The 19012-nt window shown below is 45.9% G+C and overlaps 1 protein-coding gene across 2 annotated transcripts in view; it reads right to left on the bottom strand.

Moving 5' to 3' along the window:
* Positions 1 to 19012, bottom strand: part of ZZEF1 (zinc finger ZZ-type and EF-hand domain containing 1) — a 300633-nt gene that overhangs the window by 78013 nt on the left and 203608 nt on the right. For both annotated transcript variants that reach the window (XM_040336714.1, XM_040336715.1), the window contains 2 exons: positions 15183 to 15315; positions 11665 to 11861 (listed from right to left, as the gene is read on the bottom strand). In XM_040336714.1, the coding sequence (XP_040192648.1) occupies positions 11665 to 11861; positions 15183 to 15315 (330 nt within the window). The remainder of the gene's footprint in view (positions 1 to 11664; positions 11862 to 15182; positions 15316 to 19012) is intronic.

The raw sequence follows: 19012 nt of genomic DNA, 5'->3' as shown, positions 1-19012 counted from the left end.
TATGGTTGCCCTCAAAGGACCGGTTGTATCTGTAGAACTAGGTGTCCACTATTTATTATCATAAATAATTGTCACTGCATTTGTTTATAACTGGTTTTACGGAGCACAGGAGTTTGCTGCGTATAGAGCGCAGGGTTCAGGAGTTTGCTTCGTATAGAGCGCAGGGTTCAGGGTTTTGCTGCGAATAGAGCGCAGGGTTCAGGAGTTTTGCTGCGAATAGAGCGCAGGGTTCAGGAGTTTTGCTGCGAATGGAGCGCAGGGTTCAGGAGTTTGCTGCGTATGGAGCGCAGGGTTCAGGAGTTTGCTGCGTATGGAGCGCAGGGTTCAGGAGTTTGCTGCGTATGGAGCGCAGGGTTCAGGAGTTTGCTGCGTATAGAGCGCAGGGTTCAGGAGTTTGCTGCGTATAGAGCGCAGGGTTCAGGAGTTTGCTGCGTATGGAGCGCAGGGTTCAGGAGTTTGCTGCGTATGGAGCGCAGGGTTCAGGAGCTTGCTGCGTATGGAGCGCAGGGTTCAGGAGCTTGCTGCATATGGAGCGCAGGGTTCAGGAGTTTGCTGCATACGGAGTGCAGGGTTCAGGAGTTTGCAGATATCACTCATGACCAATAGAGCACATGATAAGTATCCATGCCTTCAACCCCTGTGTGTGATGTAACTTGCACAGACCTGCTCAGTGCCACTGCGGCACGATGACTGCTTCCTCCACCGGCTCTCTGCTGCTAGACATCATAACCTCCCCCACCTCCTGTTCACTGCACTGCCGCTGCCTCTTTCTGAGCTGTGATGAACGAGGGGACGCTTGTACCTGCAAGAGCCTGTACGATGTCACCTGGGCTAATCCTGTGCCCCTCACCCGCTACACCGCTATCTTCACTCTGCAGAAACGTATTCTCTGACAGTCATATTGCATGGCGCTCGGAGATGGAAAGGACACATCACCAGGGGAGAACACATACCCCGCACACATATCTGCTGGTGTTCCATGCTCAGCAGCGTCCGCTCATTCCCGGAAATACAGTGAGAGAGAGAGATGGTGAGAGCGTGTAGGTGACAGGTGCAGGTTCTGTGTCGGCTGGTATGAACACTCTCCTGAAAGCCTGCATAGAGGAAGACACCATCTGGTCTGAATGTGTTTTCGGGTTTCGAGCGTGCTGAAAAACGGACACATGACTCAAAAACCAGACAAGGTGGCAACCCTAGTGACGGCGGATGTTTACTCTTGTTGCCTGGGAGACAAAAGAGGCGACGGCCTGCCGGTGGTTGCGCGGGCCACATGGCAAGGTCTGGCGGGCCGGATTCGGCCCACGGGCCTTGAGTTTGCCTCCTCTGCTTTAAGGCGTCAACAGCAAAACACAGCGCTCACGGAATCTCTGCCTTATTTTCAGGCAGATCATCCTCCTGGTTAGGCCTGTCAGGCCGTCTGATCTGCTCCTTTACAGACTGGCAGATACCAATTGCTGCAACAGCTGGCTGAAATGGCCAAAGAAAAGGAAGCTTAATAATGACTCAAATTTCTCATCAACAGGGTCTTTCAAGCCCTGTGCGTTATCTACCAGATAAGTTAAGTTCTCGTTTAAGGAAGAGAATGCTGCATCTATGGCTGGCATTCTCCACTTCTTAAACGTTTCATCCATGGTATAAAAGGGAAAACCTCTTATGGAGGAACAAAAATCCTGTCAGGATGTTCCCAATCAGCATACACTGCCTGTTCTAACAGAGTGTAAGGAGAAAGCCTGTGAGGCCTGAAGAGGCCTCAGGGATTCCAAAGAGAACCAGGGGGCTCAGTGACCTCTGCAAGAGGCAACTTAAAGGCAGAACAAACCATTTCAGTAAGAGTCAGGATCAAAAGCCTCTGTGATTGAGAGGCAGATACCAACTTGATATCTTCTTTGTCTAGATTGCTCGGAAGCAGACTCATCTACCAGAGGCTATCCACAGAATCCTGAGCTTTTAGCTTACTCATCCTCAACCCATTCCTGTGCTCCAGACTATGAGACTCTGGGGATCTGTCACCATTCTTACCATCCTGCAGGATGGAGGCAATCATGTCAGCAATTCTGTGCTCTTACCCGGCTAGGGCTGAGGACAGTTCAACCTTAAAGGGTGAAGCAGCAGCGTTGACTGTAGGCACAATACCAGATAGGTGCAGCAGCTCAGAATGCCCGGAAGCCTCTGGTCTTTCAGGGGATACAACACTAGGGATACGACTAGGTTCATCAGGAACTACTGACAAAATATGTGTGCCCTTCCCTGTAGTGTTAGTCCTGCTCCTCTTTTTTGAAGACAATGCGAACCAAGGCGAAATGGCACACCGTAATGCGCCATCATACAGGCAAAAAACAGCCAGACACAAGCAAAAAAGGGGAACTTTGCAAACACCCACAGCTAGCCCAAAATTCCCCTGTATGGTCACCGCACACAGGTGTCCAGCCTCTAGCTAGCTTGACTGATTGTAACAATCACTGGGACACCCTACAATAAGTAAATAAAGGGGTTTCACTTACCCTTCCAGGCGCAGGGCAGCTTAGAAACTAAAAGCCCAAACTTCACCCACTGTCACTTGAGTACCTTCAATGACTGGGTACCATTTACATTTTTAAGGTCCACTCCCTTTGACCTGTACAGCACCCTGCAGGAATGCCTTAGCGCTGTGGTGTCCAGGATTCCACTTCGCAGGGTCCAGCTCCCAGGCCGCATTACAGGCAAAACTTTGCAGAATCTTGAGTCTTCTTTACGAGGCTTGGGTACCATTTATCTAAGCATATAAAGCCTGTGTCAAATGGATCTGATCGGTCAAACCCTTTATTCATTTAAGAACCGTTTGTGGGACTAAAGACCTGGAGCTCAGTGAGCTCAAACCACCTTGCCATCCACCTTGAAGACACGGGTAAAAAATCTGAAGTACTTCCTGTATGGGAGGGGTTATATAGGGGATCACTTCCTGTCTAAAGACCTTTGGTCTACCAGTGTCTATTCACCTCAAGATAAAGTATAACTCAGCAGGTAATGCATATTAGCCCAACTCTGTGTTCCATGATGTATGAAAAAGAAAAGTGAATATACAGTACGCACAGACTCACACAGGACAAATTATGTCATCGCATGGTCACTTTTACTCAATAGCTCACCTGTAAAAAGTATGGATATACTTACCTTTCCAGTAGTCTGTGCCCTGAAACAACTGGTCCCTCATCGCCGCTGCAAGTATTTTTTCTGGCTGTGAAAACTACTTGCGCCGCCGCCCTGACTGCTGTGGCACCTTATACTGGCTCATACATCATAACAGAACATATTGAGTTGCCGAGAAACCAGAGCATGCAGTAGGGAAGGGTGAGATGGGGGAGAGTATTTAACTCATCGGATTGAGTACTTTACATGACAGGGGGTGCAAAGAAATTGTGGGTTTTAAGTATCTATGCTTCTTTTACAGGTAAGATATTGGGTAAAAGTGGCTCTGTGGTTACAGGACCATTGCCGCTCTTTGCTTCTAAAAAAGAGATTTTTAATACAGCTTACCTGTAAAATCTTTTTCTTGGAGTACATCACGGGACACAGAGCGGCATTCATTACTATATGGGTTATATGGAGTACCTTCAGGTGTAGACACTGGCAATCTCAAACAGGAAATGCCCCTCCCTATATAACCCCCTCCCATAGGAGGAGTACCTCAGTTTTGTAGCAAGCAGTATGCCTCCCAAAATGGTCCTCAAAAAAGAGGGGTGGGAGCTCTGTGTCCCGTGATGTACTCCAAGAAAAAGATTTTACAGGTAAGCTGTATTAAAAATCTCTTTTTCTTTATCGTACATCACGGGACACAGAGCGGCATTCATTACTATATGGGATGTCCCAAAGCAATGCTTACAATGAGGGGAGGGAGAACATCTCCAAGACAAAAGGATTTAATTTAGAGATATACTCAAATCATAATAAATCCAACTTAGTTGAGAAAAATAATTTTAAATTTTAAATTTAACTCAAAAAAGAGGAGCCCCCGGAATCCAAGGGTCTCAAACTGCAGCCTGCAGCACTGCCTGCCCGAAGGCAGTATCAGTATTCCTTCTTACGTCCAACTTGTAGAATTTTGTAAACGTGTGGACAGAAGACCAGGTTGCCGCCTTGCAAACTTGAGCCATAGAGATCTGGTGGTGTGCTGCCCAGGAGGCGCCCATGGCTCTAGTAGAATGAGCCTTTAATGATACTGGAGGAGGCAACCCTTTCAAGCCGTAGGCCTGAGTGATTAATTGCTTAATCCACCTAGAAATGGTGGACTTTGCAGCTGCCTGCCCCTTCTTGGGCCCATCCGGTAGAATGAACAGCACATCTGTTTTCCGGATCTTCTTTGTAGCTTTAAGATAGGCCTTCATGGCCCTGACAATATCCAAGGTATGCAGCAACCCTTCCTTTCTGGAAGTAGGTTTAGGGAAGAAGGATGGTAATACCAAATCCTGGTTCAAATGAAAACTGGATATGACCTTCGGTAGGAAGGAAGGATGAGGGCGGAGAACGACCCTGTCCTTATGAAAAACAAGATATGGTTCCTTACAGGATAAGGCCGCTAGCTCCGAAACTCTTCTTGCGGAAACTATGGCAACCAAAAATACTAACTTCCTTGTCAGTAGAACCAAAGGAATTTCAGCCAACGGCTCAAACGGTTGTTTCTGTAAACTTGACAGAACAAGATTTAAATCCCACGGACAAAGCGGGGATTTAACTGGAGGTCTAATACGTAAGACCCCTTGAAGGAAGGTCTTAACCAGCGAGTGGGTGGCCAGCGGCCGCTGAAACCACACTGACAGAGCAGAAATCTGTCCTTTGATTGTGCTTAATGCCAATCCTTTATCCACTCCTAGCTGGAGAAAACTTAATACTCTATCGATGGTAAATTTGCGAGAAAAGCCATCGCTTGGACTCACACCAGCCTACATAGGCCTTCCAGACCCTGTAATAAATCACCCTAGAGACCGGTTTCCTGGCTCTGATTAGGGTAGAGACTACTTTCTGAGACAGACCTCTACCCCTGAGAATCAGGGATTCAGCTTCCAGGCCGTCAAATTTAGATGCCGTAAGGCAGGGTGGAGGATCGGACCTTGCGATAGCAGGTCTGGCCGTAGAGGAAGAGTCCAAGGGTCTCCCACTACCATCTTTAGGATGAGTGAGTACCATGCCCTTCTGGGCCATGCTGGAGCTACCAGGATGACTGGTATGTGTTCCACCCGGATCCTGCGCAGCAGGCGGGGTAGTAACTGGAGCGGGGGAAACGCATAAAGAAGTTTGAACTGATGCCAAGGGCAAACCAACGCATCGGTTCCGCAGGCCATCGGATCCCTTGAGCGGGATATGAACCTGTCTAGTTTCTTGTTGAGTCTCGATGCCATGATATCCACGTCCGGCACTCCCCATCTTTGGCAGAGTGCTTGAAAGACTTGTGGATGCAGAGACCATTCCCCCGGCCATAGAGTCTGGCGGCTTAAGAAGTCCGCCTGAAAGTTGTCCACTCCTGGAATGAATATTGCCGATATGCAGGGCACATGCGCCTCTGCCCATAGGAGAATCAAGCTCACCTCTCTCTGAGCGGCTTGACTCCTGGTTCCCCCTTGGTGATTTATGTATGCCACGGCCGTGGCATTGTCTGATTGAATTCTCACCGGGAACCCCTGCAATTTTGACGTCCAAGCCCTGAGGGCTAGTCGAGCAGCTCTGAGCTCCAAGATGTTGATGGGCAACTGCTTCTCTGGCTTTGCCCAAGTACCTTGGCGAGTGCAACCATCCAAAATTGCTCCCCAGCCCGTCAGGCTGGCGTCTGTGGTCACTATCTTCCAAGCCACTGGGCTGAAAGACTTCCCCTTCAGTAGATTCTGAGGGTCTAACCACCAACACAGACTTTGTCGGACTCTTGATAAGAGCGGCAACGGGATATCCAAGGCCTGTGGCCTTCTGCTCCATGCTGACAGGATGGCTGCCTGTAGGATGCGAGTGTGGCTCTGGGCGTATGGTACCGCCTCGAACGTGGCCACCATCTTGCCTAGTAACCTCATACATAGGCGAATAGTCGGTTCTTTCTTGCTTAGAACCAGTAGGATTAATTCCTTGATGGCTTTTACCTTCCTCAGAGGTAGGAACACTCCTTGTTGTTCTGTGTCTAATCTCATGCCGAGATATTCCAACTGCCTTGTGGGCTGGAAAGCTGACTTTTCTCGATTTAGGACCCAGCCGAACCTCTCGAGGTATTGGACCGTGAGGGCCACTGCTCGCTCCAAGCCGGGAGACGAGTGGTCTATGACTAGGAGGTCGTCCAGGTATGCTAGGATCGTGACCCCTTGGATCCTTAGCTTGGCTAGGATCGGAGCTAGGACCTTCGTGAACACCCGGGGGGCCGTAGCCAACCCGAAGGGAAGCGCCACGAATTGGAAGTGACGCGAAGCCACCATGAAGCGTAGATATCTTTGATGTGGCTGATAAATTGGAACATGAAGGTAGGCATCCTTTATGTCTATGGACGCCATGAAGTCGTCCTTCTGGAGTGTGGCAGCTGCTGACCGCACGGATTCCATCCGAAATGAGCGGATCTTTAGATATGCATTTACCATCTTTAGGTCCAAAATTGGCCTGACATCTCCATTGGGGATGATGAATAGGTTGGAGTAGAAACCCAGCCCCTGTTCCAGGACTGGCCGGAATCCGAGGCGGATCGTTTGGAATCCTCGACTCCTGGAAATGAGGAGGAGGAAACCTTAGGAAATCTAATTTGTAGCCTATGGCCACGGAAGACCGTACCCACTCGTCGGGAATGCTGGCTTCCCAAATCTCTGAAAAGAGTCGCAGCCTTCCCCCCACCTTCGTGGGTGGGGGCGCCCCTTCATAAGGTTGGCTTGGGGGCTGGTTTTGCTGGTTTGCGAAACCACTGCCTTTTGCCTCTAACAGCCTGTCCTTGTGATTTGCTGTTGAAGCCGAAGTTTGCTTTTGCAGGAGGCCGTCGATACTGCTTGGCATTAGAGGGCCCCTGCCCAGGGGAATACTGTCGTTTAAACGCAGGCCCCTGAACCTTCTTCTTAGTTGGCAAGAGAGTACTCTTGCCGTTTGAAATGGTCTGAATGTATTTATCTAGGTCTTCTCCGAAGAGTCGTCCTCCATGGAAGGGGAACCCTACCAGGAGCTTCTTGCATGGGGGCTCAGCCTCCCAGCTTTTTAACCATAAGAGTCTTCTCATATGGATAAGGGATAACGATAAACGTGACGCTTGCTGGATAGAATCCTTGATTGCGTCTACCGTAAAACATATGGCCTTAGGGACATCCGAAAATTCTTCTGCCTGCTGGGCAGGAATAAGTTTAAGCATCTGCTTAAATTGATCCGATAATGCTTGAGCGACCCCAATCGCAGCCACAGCTGGCTGTACTACTGCCCCTGCAGTAGTGAAGGAGTTCTTAAGTAGTGCTTCCAAGCGCTTATCAACTGGATCCTTGAACACCTGTATGTTTTCTACAGGGCATGTTAACGATTTGTTAACACATGAGATGGCTGCGTCCACTGCAGGAGTAGCCCATCTTTTGGAAAATTTTTCTTCCATAGGATATAGGACAGAGAACTTCTTAGGTGGTAAGAAGATCTTATCTGGCTTGTTCCAATCTTGGAACAAAACTCCCTCTAATAGAGGATGGATCGGAAACACAGCATTGCTTTGAGGCGCCCTCAGTGAGCCCAAAGCTGAAACCGTCGATACCTGGAGATCTGGTACTGGCAAGTTGAATGCCCTATGGACCAAGTCCGACAATCCTTGAATCCACCAGCTCTCCCTCAGGGAGACTGCCCCAGACTCCTCTGTATCCGGATCTTCGATCCCTGAACCTACTTGGTCCTTGTCCAAGAGGTCGTCCAATTCCCCTGAGGAAAGGACCTCCTCTTCTGAGGGTCCGCGCTCGGGCGACGGAGATCTATTCCGCTTACTGCCCCGCATAGCTGCGGCTATCATTTTACCCATGCTTTTCTGCATCTCTTTTAAAGAGGTGAGTAATACCTCCTCCGTGACCATCTTAGGGTTGGACTGACCCGCGTCAGCTCCAGCCCCAGATCCCGATGGCCCCAAGGCTCCCTGTGGGGAAAGCAGCGGCATAGCATTGTCCGAGACCTCAGACTCTCTGGGGGAATCCCCACCTCTTGTACCCTTGTTTTTTGATGCCATGGTACAATACCGAGGTACACCTGCTACTTATTGGTACCTGGGACTTATAAATAGTTAAATGCCCAAACACCTGTTTGGGGGATAAAAAATGCTTCCTCTCCCCTAGATGACACTTTTTTTTTTTTTTTTTTCAAAAAAAAAAAAATCTTTTTTTTTTTTTTTCAATCTAGGAAAGAAAAAACATTCTGTCCCCCTGAGTAGTATTGCAAGAAAAACTATGAGATGGAAAAGAAACAGCCTATTTCTAGGCTTGAAAACAGTCTTTCTGAAGACTGCAATATTCTTTCTGGCCACTGTGTGTCCTCGGCGCCCCGTGCTTGCCGTTCTGGTCTTTCCTCCTCAGTTCCAAAGTATTGAATGAGCTATATGGAACAAACAAGGAAGGGCCGCCCCTTCCTTAAGCCACTGACCCGCCCTTCCCCCCCAGCAATCTCAAACAGGAAATGCCCCTCCCGACAGGGGGGGGGTGGGGTTGGGAGGAAGGGACCTCTCTGCTCCAGAGGTCGGCGTTTTGCCTGCTTTGCAGGCCGTGAGGAGGAAGACTGAATGGAGCATCGCCTGGAGGCTTGCAGGTAAGCACAGCTCTCTGACACACACATATACTTTTATATCACACAGGCCCCACTCAATGCTTTTCCAACACTACAAGGGAGGTCACATCTTATGGGGAATAATACATATAGAGCCATCCTATCTTTATGATATGTGACTAGTTTGCCAGATGCAGTGCATAACTTTAGGCATGTCCCCTGTGACCCCCCAGAAAAAACCTGCTAAGAACCAAGTTCCGCAAGTTTTCCCCTCACTTACCTGCTCCATGCCGCAGGACTTTGCCAAGCAAGAGGCCCAATCTTCCCCCATCTCGGTGGGGATGTCTAGACCTTCAGGCCCTGGGTTCCTATGAAGGATCCACTGTCCTGGGCCCATATAGCACTCTGGCAACAGAAACATTAGGCACCCAAAGGTTTCTAAGTTCTGGGCCCAGGGTCCAGCTCTCTAAAAAGAAAAGCATTATGGGCTATACCCCAAGGGTTTGGGGTCCGGTTACTGACCACTTTAGCGCTGAGGCTTTTTTGGACAGAACCGGTTAGCTCACCTAATCCCAAGGATGTGGAGGCAAGCTAAACCATGACTAACACCTAAGACACTGGCGGAAAAACTGAGGTACTCCTCCTATGGGAGGGGGTTATATAGGGAGGGGCATTTCCTGTTTGAGATTGCCAGTGTCTACACCTGAAGGTACTCCATATAACCCATATAGTAATGAATGCCGCTCTGTGTCCCGTGATGTACGATAAAGAAAATGCTGTATCCCAATCTATCACACTTCTCATACGTCACCGACTTGGGGGACAAGCATGCAGATCAGGAATTCTAACCAACTGTTGCAGACCTGTTCTGGGCCAGGGACTTATAAGCCTGGGGCAGTCAAAGGAATGGTTCCCCTAAGATATAATTTGCAGAAGATTAAGTACAGGATACCTATCAATTTTGAAGATGAGAAAAATATGGCAGACACTACGTCCCCTATCGGTATACAAATATGTAAAAATGCCTTCTTAACTGCATAATTTTGCAATAGTCTACACTGATGTCTTATTTAAAAAAAAAAAAAAGCAGCAAGGTTTCGCAATAGAAGGCAACATATTTCTTGCAGCACAGGTTCACTTTGCGGTATTAAGACTTTTAATACGGTTTGCACGTTTTGTTGCATGACTAAAATGTGCATGTCCTAGCCGCGCTGGAGGTGCCTATAAATCAATGGCACCACAAGCTCATAGGCATTCTTTTTGCACATCCCCAGAATGCACAGATGTGAATGGGGCCTTACAGTTTCATTGTACAGAGCATAGGTTAAAATATTACTGCAGGTTTTCCTCTGGTTTTAAGTATTCTTAACACAATGGAATGAAATAATAGCGATATAAAATAACCCCTAACAATTCCTTAGTAATGGTTGGAGAGACTACACACTCTACACTACATACATGTTTGTGTAACTGGATGAATAACTGGAAGAGTCACCAAATGGAAGAACAGAATTGTATACATAAAGATACTTTAAGTAGCCCAGGTGTTCCCTGTCAGGCTGATAATTATATTGTAATATGCAGAGATAATAATGTAATTTTAAACAGTATTTAACATGATCTGCCAGTACTATTTGATAACTGAATGAATTATTGTCCTATGAATATTTACACATTCATTTTCATATTCTTTAAAAGAACTGAGTGAAGAGTGAAATGTAATTACAGGAAGAACAAGAGGACTTTTTTATGAACATATGCACCATATTGCAGGCCAGGAGGCAATATATCTCTAAATTCTATTTCAAAAGATCGATATGATGGAATTTAGTTACAAACGACACACACAGGCTGTTGCAAATTAGAGATGTCTACAGCAGGCTCTTTATACAACTTAAAGCAATTCAAGTTACATGATAGCCAAGTATTAGTTTCTGATAATTTCTTTAATTCAGAATTGATATGGTTTTCCCTGAATTTTAGAGTTCATATTTTGATTACAGCAGTGTTCAAGCAATCTTCATGTGACATTCTACCTGTGCTCCTATAGAGAGTCCAGTAAGATGCTTTTCACTTTAAGGGCAGTTGCGATAATGCCAATGGGCCTTAGTGGTTCCCCAAGGGATTACTTAATCTCAGACCATGAACACTAATACAATATGAATTCAACCTGTTAGTATTTAACTACAGAAAGAATAAGCAAAATATTACCTTCAATTATTTTTAAACACACCATTTCCAGATTTATCATAAATATGCAATGTATGACAATGTTTCTAAGGGCTCATAGTGACATTTTTTTTGCGCAAAAACAGCTGTTTTCCATTTAAACACAGCTGCATGTGTTTTACAAGAGAAGGCAGTTGAAACACATCTCTATAAGACATATTGCATCAGAAAAAAGGCCTGTAAACACAAAATAGTCAAATGCAGCCTCTGAACTATCATGTGTACATTAAAGTCAGTAGCAATTTGCTCACCAGTGTCAAATACTAAAATACAAATGTCAGTCTGCATAAGCCCTAACTATAAGATGGGGTTAGAAATCCAGGGCGCAAGAATACTATCAGAAGCTTACTGTTGATCACAATGGTTCTTTGTAATCAAAAAGCTTAAGCTATGAACGTCACTTATTTAGAATTTAAAGTCTGAGTAATTGTCCATGTATGAGAGCGAGAACTATAATTAGTAAGTTATTTTAGCTTAAAAAAAATAAAAAAAATAAATGGGAGTTGATGCACAATTAATCTAACAGTGAAAGACAATGGCAAACAACGATTACTTAACAGATAGAGAATTCTGAACATCAATTATAAAACCATCCAACTTCAGGTTTTAAAATACTTTGTGGTACATATTCGGTTATCACTTTTATTTTTTTCCGTGGTTTACAGTAAACCTAAAAGTGGATAGTTATTTAGTGCACTATACACATTATTCATGTTTGTGTAGTATTACCTTTAGAGTTTTATATAATCCTTTAAGAGCCAACGACAAGACCCAAGTAGCTTCAACTGCCTCTGCACAGCTGTTGTCCAAGTTCTGCTGCAGGAGGTTACTGGTGATTGAAGCAAAGTGCTGGAGATATTTTTTAAGATTTACTTCTGGGTCTTGGCTTTTAAAATCTTTCCTTTGCATCAGCTGGTAATCTTTCACTAGAGGAGTTTGATTAAAGTACAAGTTAAAAACTATTAGAAATTGAAACTGAAAATGTATTAAAGAGCATGTCGAGGCAAAATTACATTTAGTATATTTATGAAGAAAAAAAAAAAAAGCTGCTAGTGTGGAAAAATACCTGTTGATTTGTCAAACATTCAGTGTGCCAACTTCCCATTTGGGTTTACACAATGCCACAGACTTTGCTACTCTGAAAGGCCAACTAGTGTGGTCACTGCTTCTTTCCTACTACAGAACTCCAGAGGGGAAAATGGAGATTTAAGGGTATATTTGGGTAATGCCAGGACATAAAACTTGTGTTATAATGAAAAAAAAAAAAACACAATACATTTTCCAAATATACATTTACTCTTTTGTTTAATTAATAAGAGCACTTTAACACCATGCCCTCCTCCTTCAGGCCCCTTTCACACTGGGCGCAGGAGGTGCGCTGGCGGTATAGCGGCGCTATTTTTAGCGCCGCTATACTGTAGTTATTGCTGCGATATTCGGCCGCTAGCGGTGCGGTTTTATCCTCCGCTAGAAACAGTTAAAACCGCTGCTACAGCAGCGGTTTGCAGGCAGTATAGCCACGCTGTCTTATTGATTTCAATAGGCAGCAGCGGTAAAGGAGTAGTAAACACACCGCTCCAAAGATGCGGCTAGCAGGACTTTTGAAGCGGCCCTGCTAGCGCACCTCTTCAGTGTAAAAGCCTCGGGTTTTTACACTGAAGATTGCAGGGCAGGATTTTCTCAGGCATTATTTAGGCGCTATTTTTAGCGCTAAAACGCCTGAAAAACGCCTTGGTGTGAAAGGGGCCTTAAAGTCTTGCTTGCAAAACAAAAATAAATAAATAAAAGACCACCATTACTTAAATAGTGAGGATATAACACATTTTCCATGGGTGCCCTTTCCAGGACTGGTTCTGGCACATCCATTATTTCATCCCACCTACATTTTCAACATACAACCCAGTTAATGCATGTATTGGTGGGGAACTCCCATACAGAATGATAGGTCCTCTCATTGTTTTTGGCAGTTTTTCATACTAACACTTCTGTTGGGCTGTGGATTCACAGTTTAGTTTTGATGGAGTAAAGGTTGCAAATTCTTTGACGTTTATTGTAATAGAGACCATGCTGTTGGTGATTTTTTTATTTTAACATAAGCACTCCTATTTTAGGTTAAAGCAGAAAAGTAAAACTTCAGCTCATCATCCTCCTCCTCCTCCTCCTCCTCCTCCCCTTCCCCCTTCTGTAACATTACTGGCAGTTTTTATTTTCTAGGAGTAGCTTTTTTTTTTCAATTCTTTATTTGGCTTTTTCAGTATTATAACAAAGTAAAAACAAACAGATATGCCCGTTACAATGTTAAGTTAAAAATATATAAAGGCACAGAACATGTTCCCAGTAGAGGTACCTCAAGAGAACATACTGTACATTAATACTTGAGTTAGCAAGCTCAACTGTTACCCTTAAATATGCTAGCATATAGTCAGGACAAGCAGTTGACTATCTAGAACAGGTGTGTCCAACACAAAATCGTAAACTTACTTAAAAATTTAGAACTTTTTGTAAAAATGTGTTTATACTTAGTGCAAACATGCAGCCGGAAAAAAAAAATTGACACCGTCTTTTTACTGGACTTTTTATTATTATACAGGATTTATATAGTGCCGACAGTTTGCGCAGCGCTTTACAACATAAGGGCAGACAGTACAATTACAATACTGTTTAATACAGGAGGAATCAGTGGGGCCTTCTCCTTAGAGCTTACAATCTAAGCAGGAGGGTCAAGAAATACAAAGAGTAATAACTGTTGGGGATGGGCAAATGGAGAAAATAAATGTGCAGTGGGGGGTCGGATAGGCATGTCTGAAGAGATGGGTTTGCAGGGATCATCTGAACTTTGACAGAGTAAAAGATAAACAGATTGGGGTAGGGAGTTCAAGGGGATGGAAGAGGCTCTGGAGAACTTATGGTACAGTAGGTTTTATTTTCCCAAATAAGAAATTTCCAACTTTTCACAATCACGTCTTAGGCAGCACCTATATTTGTGAGCAACGATTTTCAAGGTTGAAGCACATAAAGGGCAAAATTTGATCCAAATAATCTGATGAGCACCTTGAGAATTCATTGAAAATTGCTATTACATGCATCAAACAGATATTGATGCGTTAGTGTATCAAACACAGTGTCTGCCTAATCTGCCTAGCTTTTTCTGCTCATTAGCTATCCTTGATGTGTGACCAGGAAGGCCGAAGGGTTGGACACCCCTGATCTAGAGCATAGTGTTAACATATATAGCTACAATGCCCCAAGGGAGGGGGAAAAAACAACCCTGTTCTTGCATGAGTACCAATAGCTGAAACTCCCATGGTAGAAAGTACAGATGTAAGGGTAACGGGAACCCCTGGGAAAACAGCAATATATACGGGTAACTTTTCTGACAGGCTCCTCCTTCCATTTTGACATTTCTCATCTAGAGGAGAATAATACAAGTTCAGCCCACTCCCCTCCCGCAACCTCCAGGGACACGTCACAGACCAGTCTGAAAGTGCAAGCGTCTCATGACGTGATGATCATACAGAAGCATTTTATAGCTGTGCATTAATTTCAGTAAATTTTGAAACTATGAAACCACAGTTAGAGTAGTTATTATCAAACATTCCCTAGAAATCCACGTTAAAGTGTATCTAAACCCAAACATTAAACATTGATATAGTGATTGTGAAAGGTTTCACTTTCCAGACTAAGAACATTTCCAGCATGTGCAAAAAAATACCTGTCAAGCTTGCCAGAAATTTAATTTCCCTAGTCATTTTCTGAGTTTGATAGGACAAAAATCGTATTTCTATTGTGTAAACTGCCAGTCCCAGTTTACACAATAAAGTAAAGAAAAAGATAAAGTAAAGTAGATAAACAGAGGCAGACATGTTTAAGTCCATCCTGTGTGACAATCATAGCTCCATTTATGTGAAGGAGTGGATATTACCGCGCCACCAAGAATTCCATGCTTAGAATTGATACACCGTTGTCAGCCAGTTCACTGATCCTTTTTTGATGACATTTTTGTTTATATTGGTTTAACCACAGATAGACCACCTTTACTTCCTGCACACGCCTTTCCCATCCCCCATTCACAGCGCAGCACTACTTCCTTTTTTGTTGATAGCTCCATTTATATATACACAATAGTAAAGTTTATGTTGATACAAAAGGGACAGGACAGGATGTGTCTTATGCAGGATTACCAAGAAAAAAGGGGCCCGAAGAAAAAAAAGTGCAAGAAAACAAACAGTTAACAGAAATTTACTTACCAGTCTTCCTCTTTCGTGTTTTGAGGTCAACAACTACAGCTCTATTTTTCTCAGTGAAATGCTTTAATATGACAACATCATGTGGTTCTTTGGCATTATCAACATACACAGACCGTGTTCCCATACAGAGTACCTGCAATGAGACATAAAACAAAATGACAATGTCAAAGGAAAATATAGCTTTTTCAGCCTTGGACACACTTTTAAAAGAGGTTCTTAGGCAGCCACAAAATAAGTAACTTTAATTAGAGAGGCTGACTAAGGCCTAACTAGGAAAAATAACAAGTTGTTTGGTACGAGAACATCCCCCTCCCATTCATACATCCATTGCCTGTGCTCCTGTTCCCACGGGCAAGCAGGAGTCCTAACCCTCAGTAAGCTCCATGTTGCTGGTGTCAGAGCCAACACATAGGGTTAACTTGTTCCTATTCAAATGACAATTGTCGGGTATGGTGTTTGGCAACTCAACCCTAAGGCTGTCATATGCTCTACCATAACCAGAAGCTCTGGGTATTCCTGAAGGTTCAAACAGAAGAACAGAGCAATCTGGGAGAATTTGGAGGGTGATTGGGTGGGGCCTTTCCCTGAAGAGAACCCTGTGCACCTACCAGAATACTGGGTTTTGTTACAGGGGGAAAAAAAACACACACACTTCCATGGTCAATGGCTCTGTGATCATGTCCTTCTGCCACTCCCTTGACGGATGAGTAGCCTTGCCAACAAATCGTAAATTGCAACAGGAAGAAGGTGGGAAAGAGACAGTGACTGCAGAGTCTATCCTGGAATTCTGGGGCATTGAGCACTCTACAAGAGATCCTCCTTTCCCATGTTCCCGTTTAATTTGTTGACCTGACACCTGTCCCAGGTTTCCTTTTTTCACAGCGGCTCTTTTCTCTTGCAGTATCCTACGGAGCAACCCTTGCATGCAGGGACTAGTTGTGTCAACCTAAACTGTGCATCAAGAAAACACACAGCCTGGTGGCAAGGCACACCCCTTCTCCTCCCTCCCCCTCCTTTCTTCAGCCTGGCTCTAAACTGCATGGTCCACTGTAAATGCTTTTCTGTGAACACCAGAAGTTCAGTGTAGAAGCACCGAGAAAGCAGAGCCAGAAGCTTTGTAAATGTAGGTCACTTGGGTATGGATATATACACTCACCGGCCACTTTATAAGGTACCTGTTCAATTGCTTGGTAACACAAATTGGCAATCACATGGCAGCAACTAAATGCACTTGGGCATCTAGACGTGGTAAAAACGACTTGCTGAAGTTCAAACCAAGCATCAAAATGGGGAAGAAAATAGGATTTTTTGTACTCACTGTAAAATCCTTTTCTCTGAGTCCATGGACGGACACAGCTCCTTAAATCTTGACAAGTGGGTTATGTTCCCTGTTTACAGGAGAGGACTAGGCAGAAACATGTTCGATAATTAAATACATGTTACATTAACAGAGTTGAACAGCCCTGCCCAGGGGGCAGTCCCTCCAGACATAACCCTACTTCACTGCAGCATGCAGCTTCAGTTCGTAACAAGCAGTACAAACCTAAAAATGAGGGGTGGGTGCTGTGTCCGTCCATGGACTCGGAGAAAAGGAATTTACGGCGAGTGCAAAAAATCCTATTTTCTCTTATCGTCCATGGACGGACACACAGCTCCTTAAATCTTGACAAGTGGGACGTTCCCAAGCAGTGTCAAAAACGAGGGGTGGGAAATAGATCAGTAAAACCAATTTTAACTTCACCCCAAAACAAGCAGAGCTCCTCAACGGAGGAGGTGCAACTTTAAACAGCCGCCGGCAAAAACTAGCGGTCGAAAAAAGCATCAGAAGATGCACTCACAGCAACTATGTAAATTCTGGAAAAAGTGTGAACGGACGAGCAAGTCGCCGCCTCGCACACCTGTGAGACAGACGCATATGATGTCGGGGAAAAAACCCCAGGAAGCACCAATTGCCCTGGTCGAAAGTGCCGTGACTGGAAAGGGGGGCTCGCCCCTTAAGAGCATAGGCCTGTATGACAGCCTGCCTGATCCACCGAGAAATGGTGGTCGACGAGACCGCTAGGCCCTTTTGTGGACCAGACACCGACACAAAAGAGAGTCAGAACTTCGAAACGGAGCCGAAGCAGGCTGGTACACCCGCAAAGCGCGTACCACGCCTAAAGTATGAAAGGCAACCTCCGTAGGATGCGCCGGCCGAGGACAGAAGGATGGAAGAAAAATGTCCCAATTCCGGCGAAAGGCCTAAGCCACCTTCAGAAGAAGGAAAGGTCGCGGGCGCACCACCACCTAATCCTTATGGAGGATCATAAAGCATGGCTGCTTGCAAGACAAGACCGCCAACTTAGAAAACCCCTCTAACAGAGGTAAAGGCCACTAAAGGGGCCACCTTCTGAGATAGTGTCAAGAGCAAATCTCTCTAAAGTTTCCAAAAGGAAGGTTCCTGAAGAACCGAGAACACCAGAGTCAAACTCATGGGGGAAGAGATGGGCCAAGAGGTGAAAGTATATGACAAACCCCCCTGCACACAAAAAGGGACCCACCAGGGAACGGGCCGCAAAAAGGCCACTGAAAGAACACAGCCAAAGCTGAAATCTGCCCCCAAACAGTGCTTTAAGCATTTTTTAGATCCACTCCAAGCTGTAAAAACAGCAGGACCCTGGACACCGAGTATGTCCGTGGATGTCACTCCATCCCTTCTCACCAAGAGATGTAGGCCTGCCAGGTGCGATGGTAGATCATCCGGAAGAAGACTACCATGCCCTGAGCATTGTTGAGATGACCGAGTCGGACAGACCTCGGTCACTTAAAGTCTGGCTTCCAATAGCCATGTTGAGCAAGTCAGTGACTGTACAACAGGAGGAAGTATGGGACCTCGAGACAGAGGGACCTCCCGCCCTGGCAACCGCCAGGGTACCTCCGCTACCAGGCACCCAATATCGGCGTACCAAGGACGCCAAGGTCAATCTGGAGCGATTAGAATCATCGGGATCTCCTCAGCCTCCACTCTGTGGAGCAGCCGAGGAAGCAACTACAATGGAGGAATGGCAAAAAGTCGCCGTTACAGACCCCACAGGGCCACCAGTGCGACTTACGCGTCTGTACCAGATCACTAGACCTGGCCACTAACTTCGACACCCTTGCGGTGGAGACGAGCGGCCAGGAGATCCATGCCCTGTGAGGCTCACCTCCTGCATGGGAGCCGAAACACCAAGCACAAAGACTAGTCGCCCTGGTCCAGCATCTGGCAACTCCAGTAGTCCGTCTGCCGGTATACCTGATGGTAGACCGAAGCCACGGCCGTGGCGTTGTCCGGCTGAAACCAGATTGGACGACCTTGCAACCTCCTCGACCAGTAGGACAATGAACGGTAGAAAGCACCTGGTATTCCCAGGCGGTCTCCCACCCAGGAACTAGCCAGGCCCGACCCTGGGTAGCTACTGAGACCAGACGAGAGCGGGCACATTCAGGGAGGTGTGGCCGTGGGTCCACGCAAGTCCAGCGACTCAGGGCCGACTGGACCCCCCAAGGTTCACAACCTGTGAGGCTGGCATCCGTCGTAAACACTGACCACTGAAAGGAAGAAACAACTTCCCAGACCAAAGAGTCGGGGATCTCCGTCCCCAACTCAGAGAGACTGACTAGGTGGCGCACCGGAATCTGATGATTTCAGAGACAAGAGATTTTTACCACCTGGACAGTATTTCCCCTGGAAAACCAGAGTGTGGTAGCCTCCTTCGAGCCAGTACCGCCTCGAAGGAGGTTACCCACAGGCCCCGGACCAGCAGGCGCTGGAGAAGATCGATTGCGTGATGCCAATACCTTCACCGCAG

The sequence above is a fragment of the Rana temporaria genome, chromosome 2 (genome assembly GCF_905171775.1).
Source record: "Rana temporaria chromosome 2, aRanTem1.1, whole genome shotgun sequence".
NCBI lineage: Eukaryota > Metazoa > Chordata > Amphibia > Anura > Ranidae > Rana > Rana temporaria.
This window is presented reverse-complemented; position numbering and strand designations above follow the sequence as displayed.